Source organism: Diadema antillarum, unplaced genomic scaffold, assembly GCF_040938485.1.
Source record: "Diadema antillarum isolate AM-2024a unplaced genomic scaffold, OU_Dant_1.0 seq00001536_RagTag, whole genome shotgun sequence".
In the NCBI taxonomy this organism is placed as follows: Eukaryota; Metazoa; Echinodermata; class Echinoidea; order Diadematoida; family Diadematidae; genus Diadema; species Diadema antillarum.
In genome coordinates this window covers 1033980-1055197 of record NW_027272268.1, presented here as the reverse complement: position 1 = coordinate 1055197, position 21218 = coordinate 1033980, and the positions used below count along the sequence as shown (strand labels likewise).

General features: G+C 37.8%; 1 protein-coding gene across 1 annotated transcript in view; it reads left to right on the top strand.

Moving 5' to 3' along the window:
• The window catches only part of LOC139710475 (ribosomal protein S6 kinase alpha-5-like), an 82987-nt gene that overhangs the window by 38176 nt on the left and 23593 nt on the right, over nt 1-21218 (top strand). Inside the window, 3 exon segments of the mRNA XM_071622391.1 lie at nt 12650-12757; nt 14405-14592; nt 19595-19739. Coding sequence (XP_071478492.1) covers nt 12650-12757; nt 14405-14592; nt 19595-19739 — 441 coding nt within the window.

The window sequence follows — 21218 nt, the reverse complement described above, 5'->3', positions numbered from 1 at the left end:
TATACACGGGTGCGTCTTATACACGGAACTTTACGGTAGAAAGCTTTGTTTGTCATTGTGGTATTCACTGCACAGTGAAGTTGACATGGTTACTTTGGTACAATGTACTTCTGCAAAATTGAGGTTGCAAGGTTGAAATTGCAGCTTGAATTATTGCTCACTGTAAACATGGAATATTTGCATTGTTGAAATTTTGAGTATCGTGAAACTACTTCATCTAGCTTTACTTACAGGTCCAAAACATTTGCCATTTTAATGCCAGTCAGACAATTCTGACTGGCATCAGAATATGGCAGATGTCAAATGGGTAGGTATGTAACTCTCACTCGTAGATAAAATGTTTGATACCGAACATACATACCTATGCCAAAACAAACTTTGAACAATTTATATTTTGCTTATATTGCACTTTTCCACATATTCATACATGTAGCAGTGAACTGTTCATCATAGCAACCTGTACAAAAAGTGCCTCAAATGCATAGCATTAGTCAGGTGAAAATGTGCATAGAAATCTAATTGGGTGATCGGTAAACTCCAGTCTGTAAACAGTGAGTAAATCCCACTTTGCTGTTACTCTTGAAATAATTTGTGAGGGATATAAAACAAATATATCCAAGCCATTGTTTGAGGCACCAGTTAAACTATGTGCCTTTGGTGTCTTCAGCAGCACTATTTTCTTTGGGGCTGCACCCCTCAGAAAATAGCACTGTTGAAGTAACCTCATGCACATGGTTTTAACCAGAACCTCTCAGGCCTGGTATATATTTGTATACCAAGGTACTGTAAAACGAGGAATGTTAGTGTGCATTTTAATTTCGCGAATTTTGCGAGAGCCAAGATTCGCAAAATTAAAGTGCATGTGAAAGTTCTTGTCTACACGGAAGGTGAGTACATTTCAGGACTTCATCTATGCAATTGCCGTAGCTGGGATCTTCATGTTGTTAGATGTTTAATTTGACTAACTGCAGGCTTCATCTAGTGTTGGTGATTAGATCCATCCACACCATTCGTGTCTACCAAACTGTAATCTTCTTTAGCACCCAGGTCAGTTTATTAGGACAAGCAAGCTTCATGATGAATCCTAATGTCAGAAGTATTGGGGAGTCCTGTATTGTACATGTGCTTAAAGGGGAAGGCTAGTAACTGATTAGTGGGAATCAGTGGAAATGCTGGGAGATGATTGTTCCGATCCTTATGGGATTCATTCAAGAGTTCATTGTATATCTATTGTTGTGTGAAAATGATTTGCTTCAGAATGGTCTCATATTCAAGTAATGTGCAGTTTAATGCTTCCAGGTTAGCGTCCCTGGTCAGTGACGGAGCATTAATCTGCACATTACTTGAATATGAGACAGTTCTGAAGCAAATCATTTTCACACAACAATAGATATACAATAAACTCTTGAATGAATCCCATAAGGATTAGAACAATCATCTCCCAGCATTTCCACTGATTCCCACTGATCAGTTACTAGCCTTCCCCTTTAAAGAAACAATGCATTTTAGCTCCTGCATGATGTTGCATATCTGGACATTAACTTCTATACAGATCATTATTGAAGTTAACTTTGTCTGCTCAAGGATAAGAAAACCCAAGCGAAGGTTGCAGTGGTTAAAAAGCAATGTTGCTTGTCCATACGTGTATGCTACAAATACGTGCATTGAAAGTGGTGAACACAGTCGGTAGTGGCATAAAGCAGTCTGAATGTGGAGACTATCATGTTGGAGATTCATGGTGAACAGACCTGGGAGAGAGGTGAAACAGAAATTATTATACAAGAGAACATCATGCCTGATACGAATCAAACAGAGTAATTGTCGTAAATGCATACAAAGCATTTAATTCTCTTCTGAGCCAATGAAGGTTATTTCAGTGTAAATCTTGCCAGTTGTATATATTCATTATCACCCCCCCCCCCCCCATAATCTCAGCAAGTGGAATCGAGGGGAAAAATTTAGAAATATGAATATATAATGTACTATGTTGATGAAGACGACAGAAATATTGCAAAACTAAAGAGGGATAATGAAAGTAGAAAGCAGACGTTGTGCTAGTCAGCTCACAATCATTTGTAAGGGAGCAAAGATTGGAAAGGGCAGTGTGAATTTAGCTGTATTGATCCATCGATACAAACTGTCTTACAATTGTATGTGCCTACCTGCAGTGCAGAGCAAAGAAAACTGATGCAGAAAACATTTGCTTCTGCATCACAGAAAGGCCATGGAAGATATTACTCCTTGTAGTACAGTTGACTCTACTTAATCAGGTAGAGTCGGGCTGAGCATTTCTTACCCAATTGAGCGTTGTATCCGTTTAACTGGAGATTATGTTTCATTCATGTCAGAGCTACCTCGCACTTGTGTCATCCCCTGTATTGCATACACAGCATGGCATGTCACTACAGCTACAACTCGTCCAAAGTCAGCCTTTCCAGAAACTCCTCTTTCTCTTGAAACTCTTTCAAGGAAAACAACATGCAGTCCAACCTCTGTTGTCTGACCATGTTGGGACTGGTGCCCGTCTGGATTATACAAGATTTGGCCGGATATATTGTTTATGTACAGCGTGTACTCATAGCTGCCGACCCAGTGGTAGCTAAGTAAGTAGCGTACACCGCATTAGTGGTATAATCCATGCTAGTTTACATAATACTGTAGTCTACTTTTCACAGAAATTGAAACAGTTTAATATGAAATTGATAATATATGTTTGGAATATTATTGATTTCATAAATCATGAGTTTTGTAGGAATTTTAATTGAGCTCAAAACTACTTCTTTTTTTTTGTCTTCTTTGAGGGAGCACATCGGGATGTAAGAGAAGCCTAGATAAGAGGTAACCAGATACATTGTATTTGAAGTTGGAGTATAAAAACCTGGCAAAATTATTCTCTTTAGAACTATTTAATGACCAACTGCAAATAATTAAAATCAATAAGCCATGCCAAGACCTGCTTTTATACATAAGTGAAGACTCACCATTCATAAATGTACACTCAGCAAAAAAAGAAAGTAAATGCTTTTTCAAGTTTAGATTTCTCATAGAATATTTGGCTGAAAGCTAATGTATTATACATCATATTGAAGGTAATTTAATTGGCTATCAACCTGGTAGATCAACAAAAAGGGAAACTTTACGTATGAGTGAACACCATTGTTTTTCTCTTCCAGGGCACAAAAGTAAAAATTGCAAAACTGAACAAGTTGTCATTCATGCGTATGTGCTCTTCCATGGAACAATAAGAACAAACAACAAATTTCACACAAAAAGAAACATGAATTAAGTTGCAAAAATAAACTTTTGATCTCTATGATATCTTTAAAGCCCAAAAGATCAATGAAGGTAAAAAATAATGGAGGAAAATAAAGCATCTTATGTCAAATCTAAATTCGAATGAAATAAGAGAAGAAGTAAAAATTAACAAAAATGGTAGAAATTTGAGCTTTTTTTCAAATTAAGAAATTGTAAATAATGTTTGGTTCTTGCAATTGTCACATGGACTCCCAAATCACTAGATTAAAAGAAATAGATAAAGAAATTCTGCTCATTTTATCATCTTTATGCTTATTATTCCCTATGTCATTTGAAGTTTGTCTTGACAGAAAATTCTTATTTTTCCCCTTTAGTTTCCCACTTTGTTTTTCTTAGAGGTTATAAAGAAATAAAGAGAACAAAAACTTATTTTTCCTATTTCATTCATGTCTCTCATTGTGTAAAACTGGTCTTTTGTAGTCAATGTTATCGTGAAGGGCATTAGCAAATGAAAGAGAACATGTCAATTTTTGCAATTTTTAATTTTGTGCCTTGGAGGACAAAAACAAATGTGCTCACTCATGCATAAAGTTTTCTTTTTGATTAACCTATTAGCTTAATAGCAATTTAAATTACCGTTAAAATGGTATATAATACATTGATTTTCATTAAAATCTTCTATGAAAAATATGACTTCAAAAAGTGTTTACTTTCTTTTTTTGCTGAGTGTACATTGTATTTCAAACAAGTCACAGAACCATGACTTTGTAAAACATGAAAAAAGCAGTCATAATTGTGTGTCACTTGTTATGTAAGTCCCTTAAAAAACCAACAACAATCATAGGAACTGATCTGATTTTTTTGTTCTTCCATTTGACTTGCATTGATTGTGAGTTTTATGCAGCAGGATGTAGTCATATGACTTGTAAACAAGAGCGTTATTCTCTCCTATGCTCTTGTCTTTTTCCTTAAAGTCCTTTGCAAGAATTCTCTGAAGTGTCTGCTGGATAATTTTGCAAACAGTCTGCAGGTAGCCCCAAATCATGTAAGCCAAGCCCTCATCAAGCCACATGCATGCCACTAAACTTAACGTGCATCATATAGTTAGATTCTTATACTTGGCCTGCAGCCGCATGCTGCAGCATATTCTGTTGTCCCCATATGTTTAATGGTGACAGTGATTTTACTCTTCTGCAAACGGTTTAAAGAAAGGCGAGCATCTAAGTGGAGCTAGGTTATTCTTCGTTTTTCTCGAGAGCTAACTAGCTGTGGAATGATGATTGTGGCAGTGTAGAAAATGTGCGTTGTGCTGGTGGAAGAGTTTGTACACGACATGCACAAATGCGTCTACTTGTATAGTGATATGGAGAATCAATTGTAAACTTATAAACAAAAGTATTAGTGCTCTTTCGTCTCGCAGCACCTCAGTTTATTTATTTTTTTTTTAGAATTCATAGTATATACACCCATTTTAAAGATGGTATGGGAATCTACAAAAAAATTCTGTTGTCTGAAAATTTCTGTTTAATTGAAATGCTTACCCAATTTATGCTCTGCTAAATATAACACTTATCAAAAGGGTTTATTCTGGTTTGCCAATTAAGCAGAGTACCTGATTACTGTATAAGTAGAAATTTTCGCGCATTCAATCCCGTAACCAAAAAACTAACGCCAAAATAGTAGCACATGAATATTTTTGCTTATCATAAAAATGTAATGTCTTGATACCGTGGAATTAAAAACGCATGAAATTAATCTTACTCTGCAGAGTGCTAGAAATTACTCACATGAAATATCCAGTTTTACAGTAAGTGAGACCCAATTACATGGAGACTACTGTATTTGTTAAAAAAGGGCTCGTGGAGTATTGAGTTGATTTATTGTGTATTATACATTTGTAATTGTAGAATTGGCCACTGACGCAGATGATCGTAAAAGTCTATAGTGGTAGTCAGTGAGTGGGCTTTGGCAACTTCTGTATAATCTGAATCAGATGGGGTAACCAAAGTTGAAGCATGTGTGTAGGAGGGGGACCTCCTATTCAGAGAAGCAAAACATACATAAACAAGATATTCAGTCTATTCAAACACAGCCAGGGTATATCACACAAACAGATTGATTCTATTCTATGATTACTGTAGGTACCTGGACAATGATGCAACCCTGAGGATATTGCTGGAATGTGGTCAAAGTCTTACTTGTGTGGTAGCAGTTTATAACCAAGAGGTGTATGACTGCTGCCATTATTGCTACGTTTAGGTGAAATTATATGGCTATTGAATTTGGATATACTGCCTTCCAAGATGAGTGTTGGTGTATGTTTACAGCAGCCTTCGTACATGAACAATAGTATTATATCAAAAGACATGACTGCTCGAACAACTGTTTGTCATCTAATGTAGCACAGTACCAGCCGTTTAATGTGATTGTTGTAGTCTTATGACCATAACATTTCTTTTTATTACTATGTTCCTGGTTTTATTCACGGAGCAAACAAGAAAGTCTCTTTATTGAACTTACACGATAAGTATAGACTTCTTGGCCTTGAGGATGCGTAGGAACATTGTGTCCTTGACATATCCCTTGAGCAAAGTCACAAGAAAGTTTTTTTTTCTTTTTTTAAAGAAAGAAAGATATAAATGACATTTTACTCAACAAATGAAAAGAGAAATTTGTCACTGATGTCAGAGTGAGGTAATGGCAAGAGATTTTCTGACAGGCGCTCTTGACGCCATGATATAGGAAATGTACTGACATTTGGATTGTGAGTGCATTCCCTTTACTGACTTTTTAACTAAGCTGTAGGTGGGCAAAGAGCTTGCTTTTTCAGGGATAGATTCTTCTCTTAAGGTTTGCGAGAGAAGACTACATTCTTCAAAGGGATTAGACTGGTATGATGTGTGCTCCAAGTTCATGGTTGAATAATGTTGGCGGTTATTTTCCTGTTATTGACTTTGTTGAAAAGTGCAGAAAATGTCAAGGCTACAAGGATTGTAGAATTACCAAAATGATTAGAATCATCTCCATGTGCCCTAGAATTGATCTATTCTTCATCGTTTCATTTTTACAAGAAGTGTGATCCTTATTTGGATGGAATGTATGCTAATCAGGGTAATAGGCAAACCACATTTCTGTTCCTTCCAGCTCTGCAGTAGCATGGATGTTACTGTGCTGACACATACACACTGTGCACTAATACTCCATGCTCTGTTTCATATCACTGTCACTGATGTGGCTCTCTCAGAAAGTTATAATATTATGCTGGAGGGCATGGGGGGGGGGGGAGGGGGAGGAGGCTTAAGGGAGGAGCAAAATGGGGAGGGGCAAAAGGGGCTGCAAAACAATTAGGATACAGCTTTTGTTTTACCTCAAAGGCAGAATATGATAAGATTTTGCACCATGCAAAAGTGGGCTGCAAACAATTAATTGCAGCTTTTGTTTCACCTCAAGGGTAGTATATGATGAAAGATGTTGCATCATGGTCAGTATCAGTAGGAGCAAGTAGTAAAGGATTCAGACAGCTGTATGCATGATTTACTTTGTCATGGCCAGCAGTGAAAATGACCACATTTTATGCTACAGTAACCCAGTATTTCTGAGCCACAATGTAATAGTTGGATTATCTAAAGAGAAGCTTGTCCAACTTGTATAAATGTACAATTACAAGCGACTGAAAATTCCTCCATGCAGGCAGTAGGCCAATGTGTGAAGACTGTCTCGGATGGTGATGATTCTCAGCATTGTATGGCACCACAATCTGTTTTCTGATGATGATAATGATATTGTTAACAGTAGTAGTAATGATTATGATAACAGTTTATGGAGGTATGGTAGTACTATTCTTTCAGGCTGCAAATTTTAGTATGAAATATCACTTACATATGGATGAGTATTTCTATGATTGTCACTTGACAGTGTACATTTTCAAATGTCATGCGTGCCTTTGAGACAATGGATCTTCCTGACAACCGGTGAACCCCAAAGCTTGCCTGAGGTTTGCCTGACGTAGCATCAATTAATGTCTGCAAACTGGATTCCAAGTTCTGAAAAGTGGCTTTTGAGGTACAGGTTAATGAAATATCTCATCATTACATCAGGGTGTAAGAAACATTCATAATTTTGAATATAATAGTCCACAGGTCTACCGCAAATAGCACCAGCTTCTCAGAAAGTCAGTCCACAATGCCAGGGTGAGAGTGTCATAAAAAGATTTGGTTTCAGGTCTGACAAGGACACTGCCCTACCATCTACTACGAAATGCACTGGGAATTCTATGTATTGTTGGGAAGGGAGAAACTGGAGTAATTTATGCTAGGCAGGAAGAGACACATGCCGAGAAATGCTGTCACGTTACAGCACAACTACCAGTCCTACTGTTAGGTATGTTGGTGAGTTTACACCAATCATTGGGAGAGTTGTACCAGAAGCCTTCTCTATGCTTTGCTGCTCAGGAGCATGTTATGGTCCAATGGGACTGGGTCATCGTCAGTGTTAGCATCATTGCTTTTCGTTTTGAGGAAGAGTAACCAACCCATTGTTTAAGCTAGGTCAAAAGATATATTCCTTGAGTTACAAACCAGGTTATGAAATTATTTGACACAAACTTAAACTTGTTTAATGCCCAGTGTAGCTGCTTAGAAACGCAAAAGTAAAAATATGTGGCTGTACCCAATGGAAGCAGAGAGCCGTAATATGTTTGAAGATGGACTGTGCGAAAGAGGAAGAAAAACACCACATGCTCATCGGTATTGTGATAGTTACGGGGAAATTTACCCCAAATATATGGATTCTGTGAATACCAAAATGTGTAAGAGCACATCAGTGAAGTTTGAGGAAAATCAGACAGTCCGTTTCAAAGTTGTGCATTTTCAAAAGCTTGCTTTAATCCATGTCTTGTTAATGCTGGATAAGAAGACTATCCGGTACAACAATTCATGATGCCACAGTAGTGGAACAATACAAGGAAGTATATTAGAGAATTCCACAAAATATATATTATTATCAAAAGTACACATTGCCTTGAATTATCACTGACATATATTAAGGGTAATTTATCATGATATCCCCGCCTTCTGAAGGATGTAAGTGCTCTTTCGTTATGATTGAAAAGTGAAAGATTCTTTTTGCATTTTCTTCATAATATCGTTCCACTATCTCAAACTATTGTATTCTTCCTATCCAGTGATGGCAGCACTAGAACTTTGAAAATTCATTGAGGAAAAATCACTTTCCTTAAACTTTGCTAATGTGAACTAATATTTCTACATTCACTGAATGGTTAAGTTCCCCATTTATTCTTCTTTGTACATTGTACTTAGGACTGAAGTTATAAATTATCATGGCAGGATGTGTAGTGTACCATTGTACAAACACTTGTTTCTACAATGTAATTCGAATAATGAATATAGACAAATATGCAAAGTAATATGCTTCCTACAATGTTTAAAACTTTGCAGAACTGATATCGAAACAATTAGTGTGACAGTTCTCTCTTTGCATAACATAAGTGAAACTCTTATCATGCTTTGACTGTGCAAAATAATGGATTAATATTGTGTATCAAAGCTCTTGAAGAGGAATACAGTAAATGCTTATCATTGGACGGGATTGCTGATGTCAAGTTCAAGGAAATGAGCTTGAGATCAGATACTGAAAATGGTTCGTCAGATCAGCAAATGAAGCTGGAGTATGTTCCCCCCCCCCCCACCCCCCAGGGAATATACACATGTATGTCTTTGAATATAGATTCATAATCATTCAGTTTTTTCTCATTTGATGTACCGTACATGGAGGCCAACAATAAGTACATCAACCCACTACGTCATAATACCTCTTTCTGACTCCAATATATCTGATACCTGGTATTTTGTTGTCATAAATGTGGCCAAATGTGACATGAGCCTTTTCATCAGTCTAGACTGTGTTGTATTGCCTATGCAAATTTTATCATATCTTCATCGCTATCTTAAGCTATCATTTAATGGCAGGTCTGGCATGTACTATACAAAGTGAAAATGGCCGGGTAACTTGAGCTTGTAAGCATTGAAGTTTAGCTTACATGTGCACTGTAGATTGAGAAAGCGTATACACCATTAGTTTACAATGTCTGATAAAATATCAACCACACTCCATTCCAGGAAGAATGTTAGTGCAAGTATCGCTTTATCACAGAGCTTTTAATTTTTGAAAATCCATTTAGCAATTGAAGCAGAGGAACTTCCCCAGTGCCAAACTATTGCTTTTCCTGTGGGAAGTTCCTTCAAATATGACACTAATGCTAATCTTTCAACAGTCTTAGTGGCTGACTTCTTGTGAAACCTATCAAACTCCACCTCCCCCCCCCCCCCCACCAAACGTTTGCTCAGAAGATTTGATAACATGCTGAACATTAATACAGATCACAATATGCTACATATAGTAATTTGTCTCTGTACAACTGTGCATGCCTCCCATGAGGGATAAGTTCTCTCTCTCTCTCTCTCTCAGTGTGTTTGTGTGTATGCATGATTTTGTATGGTCATGTGTACTCGTGCATGGTAGCAAAGAGCAGCAAAATATTGTAACAGTCGGCATATTTATGTCGTAATGTACAGAAAGTACAAAGTTCATAGAGGTAACCACAGTCTATATTAATGAGCTCACAGACGACGTGTTTCAAAATACAGGATCTTAATTAGGTGAAACTGATAATTTTGTTCATTCCCCCTTCATTCTGTGCAAGCTGTTATAAAAAAACGGATGACTGTCTGTGATAATTTTGTTTCATATTGATATATTAGTTTTGTGTAGTACCCGGTGTTTTTATGCCTTTTCCATGACGTGCTGCTGGACACATTTATTTAAATCATACCATAAGTGTTTCTGTGTGTGAACATGGTATTTTCCAAGCTGTGTACATATCATTAGGTCATTAGAGATTTATTATCTCTGATAGATCTGCCCTTCTATACAACTATGACAAAACCCACATTGTTTCCTACAGTTTTGTTATAGTATAGCCCTCATTTTTTAATCAGTGCCAAGTATATCAGAAAGGAATATTGAATTCTGTTTGTCATAGGAAGTTTGAGCCCAAATGGATGCTTCTTTCATTTTATTATCATTATTATTATTATTAATTTGGCATTTCAACATGAAATACAAGGAGAAAGTTGTATTGCATGATATGAAGAATGTGGTGATTCTAGGTGCATATTGCTGGTTGCCAGGGGAGGAAATGTTGGTCATAATTCATGAACAACAATTTTCCACGGTATTGGATGGAAATTCAGAAGTGTTTGTCCAAGAGGGCTTCTGCTATGGTATCGTCGCAGCAACCAGTAAAGAGAATACCAATATCTAGTTGTTCATTAGGACTGTCAGTTTGATGCTATACTCTGTGAGTTTCTGTGGTGAGTCATAATTCCCGGAAGTGTCTTTAGGGCCAATCCAAGCTACATTATGTAAAGAGATACACAGTAGTCTTCGGAGACATGAGAACCTCTGCAATGACTTACTGGAAATGTGATGTTGTTTCATGCCAGGTTCAGACTGTGGATTGCATTTCATGACAAGTATTTTATGGAGCCCTTCCTTCATCTATCCTATAATATTGCCTGCCAGCAACTCTTTATTTGTATGTGTACTGATCCTCCAAAAGCATGTGTTAATTGATGGGGCGAACAGAAAGAAAGAAGTGTTTTACCTCCATTCAAAGAGAACAGATGGGTTAAACTTGTAGATTTATAAATGGACTGAAATGCTTGAACTGGTTCTCAGCCTACTGCCTGGATGATGGATGGCCTTTGAATGCTTCACTTACCACTGGTAGACAGACGGTCTTTCTGGGAAAAGAAAATGTGATCTTCCTTGGCCAATTACCAGTGCATACCCTTCTTACAAGTAGAGACTGGTACAACACCTCCGCCTATAACAAACATGTATAGCATGGACGCAGACAGTGATGCCTTGGCCATCCCATCACACAAATGTCAGATGCAGAGAAGATTAAATGTCTTACTACAGTCTTTGGTTGATTGTAACATCCACGGCTACAATTTCATTTTGATATATTTCATGATATACCTCAATGCTCGTGAACCTACTAATGAAAGTGAAAATGTGCAACAGATGCATCAAAGCTCAACAGTAGATGATGTCTATAGAACTTTGTCATACTGCAGTTCACTGTGTGAGAGGAAATCTCTGATGCTTGTCTTTCCTATCATCTCAGAAAGAATGAAGATTTGATGAGTTATTGATCATGCCTTGCAGTTTTTTTCAGCAGTATGCATCTGTTTTGGTGTTTGAACTGGTAAATAGATCCCATTTTCCTTCAGTGTGTATAAGTTTCTTCCTCCTCTTCCTCCCCCTCTGCCTCTGTGTCCTCTTCTTCCCCTTTCTCCTCTGCTTCTCCTCTTCTCCTCTTCCTGTTGCTCTTCTTCCCCTCTTTCTCCTCCTCTTCCATTTCCTCATCCTTATCCTCTTCCTTTTCCTCCTCTTTCTCCCCTTTCCCCCTTCTCTACCTTCTCCTTCATCTTCTCCATCCTCTTCTTCCTCATCCTCTTTCTGCTACTCCCCATACCTGGTGCCATACCTCATATCGTCATGCTCCTAATTCTTCCTTCTCCTCCTCCTCCTCCTTCTCTTCCTCTCCATTTCTTAACTGTCTGTTTAACATATCTTATTCTTTGTACTCTGTTTGTTCTCTCTTCCAATCTCTGCAGCCAAATAACACCAATGACATTACATTATTATTATAAAATGGGTTCAAGAATGTAGCCAATTGGAAGCGCTGAAATGAGTCACGTGTGCGTGCATGATTTCTTACTATTGCATGGCCGTGCAAAAAAAGCACAAAGTCACTGACATCACAATGTTTACACTAGCAGTGCACACTCAGTCAGTTGTTACAAGTGTGTCGCGCGCTACTATACGCGCTGTCAATCCTGAAAACAACTTCTAGTTTGGGCTGCCAAGCCTTTCTTGTGCATAACATGTGGCGTACGTGTACGCATATACGTACAGTACTTATATGTGCGGGATTTCCGAGTGCGACGTGCGTAAATGTTTGAGACGAACATCTTCGGACATCTTGACTATTGAGCGAGTGCTATATGTAGCTGACTGGTATTGACCCACAAAGGTACATGAAAAATTCTGTTAGTTTCCGACCCATTTTGTAAATCAAATAATACATGGGTTTGAGTTCGTGACGTGAACGCACTCTCACCTGTGTATTATTTGTATATTCTCTTTATTTCATACATTCCGTGATTTGTCCAATGTTCAGTATACATCAAACTCTTGGATTGCTGTGAGTGCTTTGCCTACCGTGTACTACTTACTGTAAGTAAAATAGCACTGACTATTTTTTTTTCTCCTCTCTGCTGCTCCTTTTTGACTGTGCCTCCAGCTGGGAATCATTTATCGTGACATCAAGCTGGAAAACATTCTCCTGGACAAGGATGGCCATGTTGTTCTCACTGACTTTGGACTCAGCAAGGAATTTCTTCCAAACACAGTGAGTGCTTGAATTTTACATCTCATTAAAAAATGTCATGATCATTATTAGCTGCTTGTGTCAAGAGTCTTGAGGCTTCCTTGAGTGAGAAGTGAATATGAGAATGTTTTATGAATTAAAGTCTGATGTCACTGCCAAGCCTTTTGAAGTTACTAATTAGTCTCATTCTTGTAGCCTTTTGACCTAATAGTATGAATCTTCAGGAATATTCATATTCAAATGCAATCATGTCATATTTTTGAGCATTCACTTTAACATTTTGTATGAGCGAGCTACGCAGTAAGCTTTTGACTTACGAGACTATTACACTTTTGCCTTACCATTTTACAATGATCTTGAGGAAAACATTATTTCACAAGTAAAGGAATATCAGATTTTTGTAAACAGAATTTATGACCAAAATTTAAATAAGGAAATGAATGAAATAATATGCTCTCCCTCAACCATATTGTGTGGTTAGCTCTTAGAATAGAGAATATGATCCCGATAGGCTTATAGTTGGGTTAAATTCAATAATACCATTATCGAAGGAATCTATTGCGGTTGTATGGTTTCTATAGTGGTTTTCAGACTAAGTTTTGGGCAGTTTCTCTTGAAACATGAGTTTTCTGTTGCAGCTTTACTTTTTCTTTGATTATGCTAGCCAAACTGGTGTAAGTCCAAAGGAACAATTTACATTTTCTCATTGTAACATCCCTTTGTTATTCAATGCAAAGTGTTAAAATCAGCTTTGTCCGCTAGCAGGTGTTATCTTTATTTGAGAGTTTAGTCGAAAGTAGTTACGTTTATTTATAAAGAGAATGCAAGCTATGACCTCGATGAGGGAGACTTTGTGAATACTATAAATCTCTCCATATCTCAGAAGTTTCATTGTCATAGATGCCTAGGGACTGGCATCTGCCACAATACAACAGAAATTAGGGTGTGCCTGCAATTATATATTGCTCATTTGGCTAGCCAATACTACTTCAGTTATAGCAGGTGAACAGTTCAGCAGGTGTGTCTCTGTAATTAGCGTAACCCTGGTCAAGACATCCATCTTGTTCAAAAAGGAGCAGTTTAGGTTTGGACTCTGGTGCCTTTTTCTATAGCATATATCTCATCCATCATGCGCAAAGTCAAAAACATCCTCAAGAGTCTGGTGGATGATTGCAGTAAATACTCCGCTGTTTGTTATCCCTCTTGTTTTAGTTTGTGGATCATCAACATGTAATAAAAGAGTGATATATTTCACTGTTATTGGTTTCTTACAATCATTAAGTAATAGGCACCAGTGTGTTTAGAAATGCTGCTGGTCCTCATCTTTATTGACAGGGCAGAACTCTGTTGATTATTTTGTCTACAGTATGTGTCTTGAATCGGATGAATGTGATTTTTGGATTAGGAACTGGGTTAATGTCAAATACTGAGTTTAAATGCATTGATTTCTGTGTGTGAGGCCTTTTTGTCAACTGATAATCATGTACATGGGTACATTTCTATTCATATGCAGTGCAATGTACACATCAAACCATACTTAATTTACAGATCAGAATACTTTAATCCACAGCATGAAGAGATTTGTGAGTATGGTATCTATTTTTCTCCTTGCCTGTTAACAGAGTTCTTTTTACCATTCACACTCTTTCCTGACATATATTTTTCAAGGATGGCAAAGCATACTCCTTCTGTGGCACCATAGAGTACATGGCACCGGAGGTCGTGAGAGGGGGTTCTAAGGGTCACGACAAGTCGGTGGATTGGTGGTCACTGGGTGTCCTCACCTATGAACTCTTGACCGGGGCTTCCCCTTTCACTGTGGAGGGAGAGAGGAATTCGCAGTCGGAAATATCGCAGTGAGTGCCCAATTTTGATTGATTTAGTGAATGATTCCCAATGTATGAAATATTTAATCCGTGCCTAATTCCTATCCTAGGAGACAAACAAAATTAATTGACCTCCCCTTTAGTTTGCATTGATTAAAAGTGCACCCATCATTTTGGGTCTCGATATGTACATCATGTAGAATTTGTGCTTTATGTCATCATTATTTTGTTTTCTTTGGTGATAATTTGTGGTGTATGTTTACTGGCTAGTATTGATATTTTCGACTGATTATTTATATTTATGAGTGTATGGGGCATGAAAGTGGATTGTTATTGTATTACCAGTGGCATACAGGTTTGAATAATTGTATATCTCAGAACTCTAAACCTGTCTGATGTACAATTGCTGTAGGTATTGTGCTCTCCCTGTTTATAACACAGTGTTCGTGAATATTAGTTTTGAAGCACTGCTCCATCATGTTGCAAGCATCTAAGCTATGCAGATAGCAGAAATACTGGTATGTTCATCTTGATACAAGGAACTTTTATGTCAGTTTGAGTTAGGATGTACTAACCACTTCTACGATATGAAATGTATAAGTTCTGTCCAAAACAATCCCTTATCGATTCAGAGTGGAAGAACCCTGGTTAACTGTAATTTACATGAACCTTCCCACTTCCTGTTTGCTACATACTCTGTGGAACAATTATTTCTCCCAAATGCTATTTGTATAGAATCTGTAGAGACACACATACAGACACAAAGGCACGCATACGCACGCACACACACACACACACACACACACACACACACACACACACACAGCCACACAGAATTCATCAATGTTATCCAGGCAACCATCTGGCAGTTCCCCTAGTTGTCAGCCTAGGCATCACCAGTGGTTTATTCTTAAATTGTGCGCACTATGTGATCCTTTAGAGTTTGGTCTTTCCTCGGGCAATCTCTGGCACACTTGCTTTTTCTGAAGGCAGTTTTCTGTATCACACTGACCCATATAGTCATCCACGTGTGAAGGCTTCCCAGCTGGACAGGTACAATAATTTTTTTTTTTTTTTTTTTTTTTTTTTTTTTTGTGGAAGGCATGAAGGGGGGGGGGGGGAATGGCCTTTTGGTCAGGATGATAGTGCATGTATTCACCTGATAGAAAGAAGTGACAGAAACATAACATACTTAACCGAAGGACTTTCTTGCACGGAATGTCTCACCCTTTTGGATCTCAAAAGAATCATAAACCCAAACACAGATTTTACCTTTCAAGCTTGCTTTTATTGACAGGTACTCTCAATGGTCAAATCAGACATCCATTGTACAATATGGCGGAGACTAGTATACACCTGCCTACTAGCGTCTCTCTTCTGAATTTCTTAATCTTGATACATGGGCAACAATGGAAGACAATGTATCTAGACAGGCAGGTGTGAACACACTATTAACTTGTGACATGAATGGTAATGGGTTACAAATACTGAAGGTGGCTGGAATTAAATGCATTGGTTAAATTTGGCTCTCGGTGTGCTATATATCCTAGACCTACAGCCGTAACTCATCAGCAATTGAAATAAATTTTCACAACCTGTAAATGTCAATATTACATAGATTACACCAACTGGGCCATGAGACCAGTACAAACAGCATAATGTTGGAAAAGTGGAGAAGTGTGACTAAACAAACTACACCTTAACCAAGCAGGAAATGAACAGAGATACTTTTCGTGCCTGCGAGGAGACTTGTTCATACTTGCGCTTAAGTCTGTTCCACTGCTTATTCGTCTCACAAATGTATCAATTCAAGATGCGGCCTATTTTTGTGAGTTTTCACTGCTGCAGCTCAGTGGCAGCAATGTCTAGCTAAGAAAACAGACATTTTCCACTTGTGCAGACTCAGGAGCATTCGTAGTGCTGTGAGATGCTGGTCTGCTGTAGTATACAAGTGATTAATGCTTCCAAAGAGAGTATTGCGTGCTGAAGAGAACGCCCTCTGGATTTCAGCGCCACTTGGTTATTAGAGGTCTCATACATTTAGGTGTATGTGTACTAAACATCAGTCGGTTACTGGGATCACATGCATTGTTCATTCATATAAATATGGTCATGAATATATATGCCTAACTGGATTCATAACAAGAATTAGCAGACATCTGGTATCTTGTGTGCCTAGAAGGTCTCTGGCCGAATTGTGTTGTGCAACACCAAACAAACAAACAAACAAACAAACAAGAAGGAGGGTGCGAATGCTACAGCCTTATTTTGTTAACACCTGTATGTCATCAATCTTTTATAAGGTACATGTACCTTTTTTTCAGAACTTGCTTCCATTAAAAAAAAAACAATTATATTCTTTGGCAAACTTTATTTGCATGGTAGGAAAGTGGGAAAAAGAATTCTGTGATATCTAGATGTTTTTTTTTTATATTTGTGTGGTGATTTCAGCTGACATTCTCGTAAGTCTAACCGTTGAGGTCACTGTTGGAAGAACTTGTTTGACAGTGATATGTTTGGTATGTGAGAGGACCACTCGATGTAAAGTCATGTGAATAGCTAATTGGCATCACTGACGTATGTACTCAGGATTTAAAGAGTGCCTTATTAATGGCAACTGTGTGTTTGCGCACAACATTTGACTCCATATTTGTTGCAAGTGAGTGACAAGCAGTTGGCTTCACAAACAGCGGTAAGAGCATTTTCAGCTGATAAAAATGATCATGTATCATGAATTTGAAAATATATTGATTTAGGGGTGTCATCTAGTGACTTGAGATGCAACTAGATTTGAGCTGACCTAGAGTTGTTGACGTATCAGAAACTTATTTTTAAAAATGCTACATTTTGTATCTTGAAGCAAAGAGGTCATGCGAATTTGATAAGTCTGTTGATGTCAAATGTGTTATTGAAGATACCACCATCAGATCAATTGAAATGGCAGGTTTTATGACCTACTTGCTGCTGCTAGAAATGTTCAGTCAAGAGCCTTTTTAATATCATAGCTGCTTGATTTCTGCAGTCCATATTTCCTCAGAAGTTGTTATCTCCAAATGCAAGATCGCCTTGATTGTGTACTGAGTAAACAAACCCTGCCATATGAGGCAGAATGACAAAAATAACATTCACACATTCAGATTGTGCGCATTGTATTGTTATCCTGATTGAAGGGCTGGCCGCATTTATACATGCCTTGGAAAAGGAATAATTGTTCAAGCAGTGTTGAAATTAACATGAGAGATTACATTGAGACAGTATAAATACTATTAGGTGCTTCGTGGAACAAAGTGATAAAAAAGGATGGCTTTTGCAGCTCTGAATAATGTACCTTGTTACCTCAGCCAGCAGAAGGTTGTCAAATGCCAGACATTTGAACAAAAAGCCGACAAATGTCCTAGATAGAAGTAGGCTGTTCCTGTTTTTAGAATATCATGATCTGCTTTTATTCCTGATTGTGTCCTCTGGTAGTGACCTCTGTACACCAGAGGGCAGTACCAGATCACAGCCTAAGATCAGCCCACTTGTGGCCACTGACTTTGGTGGTACGGTAATTTGTTTTTCTCGGTCAGTGCACCCAGTCATTGGGTGCAACATGTGGAACGCGCATCCATTTTTACCTTGACTGTACTTTGTGTTGTTGGTGTACAAAAAGGACAGATACAATTCACACAGAAGGGGAGGTTGGTTGAGATCAAATTTTCAGTATCACAATAGATGTATTTAGCATGCATGATACAGTTTAAGATTCTAACCCATTTCTTCATTTTTTTCTGCAGTTGACATACTTTGTCTAATTTGTGCTGAAAGGATCTTGTAATTACCTCCCCCCCCAAAAAAAAAGAAGAAGAAGAAGAAGAAGAAGAAAGTGTCCATGAATAAGAAATTCCATGTATTAGGTATTACACATTATGATGGGTTATTGCTTATTGCTGTGAGACATATCAAGAAGTGCTGTCGATAGAATGTTCATGTCATAGTCAGTGACTGATAAAGTAAGGTTATTTCTGTCCAAGGCAAATAGTAATAGAGTAAATTCCCTATCTGCCCAATCTTTTCAGAAAGAGACTAAGAGTACATAATACAGTAGGTGCAAATATTCATAAGATTGTCAGTGGAGACAAGTGATTGCCTGATGCAATTGTGTGGCAAAGGCTCAAAACTATTCATATTGATTTTGAATTAATCTCACGGCCATTTGTATCCTTCATATTGATCATGACATGTATTTGGTCCCTGTCTCCTTTCCCCCTTCATGTTTTTTTTTCTAGCTGCAGTCACACTTGCAAAAGATTGCAAATTTTATTATTGTTACCTTACAGATCTCAAAGATCTTTTTTCTTCTTCTTCTTTTTTTTTTTGGGGGGGGGGGGAGGGGGAGGGAATTACAATATCCTTCCAGCACATATCAGACAAAACGTGTCAACCACAGAGAAAACAAAGAAGTGGATTAGAATCTTAAACTGTATCATGCATGCTAAATACATCTATTGTGATGCTTACAAATTTTTCTCAACCAACCTCCCCTTCTGTGTGAATTGTAACTGTCCTATTTTATACCAACAACACAAAGTTTTGCTTGTGTGACCACAAACTTCTTGCAAAACATCCCACTCAAACTAGGGGTATTTCCCAGACCCCTGCCAATCATCTTGATCTTTGGGAAAAATGAATGCTAGCAACTGAAACTTTGGGAAGTTTGTCACGTGGCCAGTTTATCATCTGTTCCTGAAACACGTGATCGTTGTGATGTACAGATGTGCATTGTTACATCACAATCACCAAATGTCAGACAGCACACTCTTTCTTCTTCCTTGAATACGCACACGGATGACACCAGTGACCCAAATTTTAAGAACTTAAGATAGAGAAGTCTGGCTGCCAGTGTGGATGGACGACGAAAGAACACGAAACTCCACAATCTTAAACTTTGTAATCTTTTGCCAGTGTGACTACGACTACTGTAGACACAACGCATATACATGTATATTGCATGATGTTCATTATCTTTGTATTTTTCCATTTCCATTCCAAGGCGAATCCTGACTTGTCACCCACCCATGCCAAGTACATTTTCCAAAGAAGTGCGGGATTTCATCAACAAGCTGCTGATTAAGGACTCTCAGAAACGACTTGGCCACCAGGGAGTTGAAGAGATCAAGGAACACCCATTTTTCAAGGTAGGCATCTACCCTCAATGGGGGGGGGGGGGGGGGGGGGGGGGTGAGTACCTAGAATAGTTTACATAGGGGAAACAGATACTCTTTGCAGAGGTTTTAAGTATAAAAAAAGGACATGCAGATATTATTGAGAATCGATATGGCTCAGGTGAAATTGCCAATGCCTTCAGAAAATGATAATAAAAAGAAATAAAAAAGACTCAAATAAGAGAAATAACTCGAATTCACACAGTCTTTTTCTTTTTGTACAGAAAAAAATGTCTGCTTTTGGAAAGGAGGAAGACATCGGGGAAAATTGTGTTTTAAAACGTCGTTATGAGTCATTACATAAACATGGGATTTTGCTATGAATGGCAACGGAATAAAAATGGAACTGAAAAGTCTCTCTTGACTTTTAGTATTTGCACTGGCTTCAACCCAAATAATGACTAGCATCGGATAACACCACTCTGTATATCGTTGATTTAAGAAGGAAGGAAATTGAATGTGTGACCTCACAAGTGTATATGTAGATGTATTGTCAATATTGGATTATGTAGTTTATAAATGTGATGTAAGTTAGGTAATTATTTGAGCAGACTCTTGTAACTCCATTCTCTATATGGCCATTTTTTCCCTCCTTCATGAATGATGTATTTAATGGACTAACTTATCAAAGTTAATGGTATCGCATGTAAAGTCAAATTATTTGAAAAAGTAGTGAGGATTCTGTTATGCTGAACTGGTCAGAATTTTACACTGCAAAATCGGCAGAACAGATCCAAAGAGGTCGTTTGAGTGGCTTTGCTGTTTTTGTTGTTTTGTTTAATTTTGCTGAGTTTTCTGACAGTATCTCTGAAAATCCGTCATTTGTTGAAAATTTTGAGTTGAATTTTCACATGAGCTTTGTAAAACAAACAAATCTTTCAGCAGATCATGAGGAGTACACTGTGCACTGGAAAGTTCCGAGATAATGTTGTGTTTTGGTACTGTTAAAAAAAAAAGAAAAATATGTGCAGGTAGCTTGTGACCCATAAGGTTATCCTGTTTATGTTTGATGGCACATCTACAGTCATTATCTGCCTGGCATTTAGTCTTTCATGGCATTGCCAGAATTTAGACTAGAACTCTATGTCTTTACCTTCCTGCTATCTTGACTTTATTACAACTATGTCTTTGAAGGGAACATACCATTCTGTGATGAATACCATATTACCATGAATTAAATGTTGATATGTGTGCAGAAGGTACTACATATTTGTACTGAAATTAATCATCTATTTTTGAGACACTCTCCCTGCATGCACAGACAATTGGCATGTATGCATGAATCCTCCCAATTTAGATTAAAAAGCTGGCAGTAATTTACCGTTGAATTTCCAGTTAATTTCCACATTACCTGTTTTCCTGTCATGGTATGCCCTTATGTCTCTCCAGTCATAGTCGTCTATTGTCCATCTAATCCTCCCAAATGATTTCTTTGTCATGATAATGTCTTCA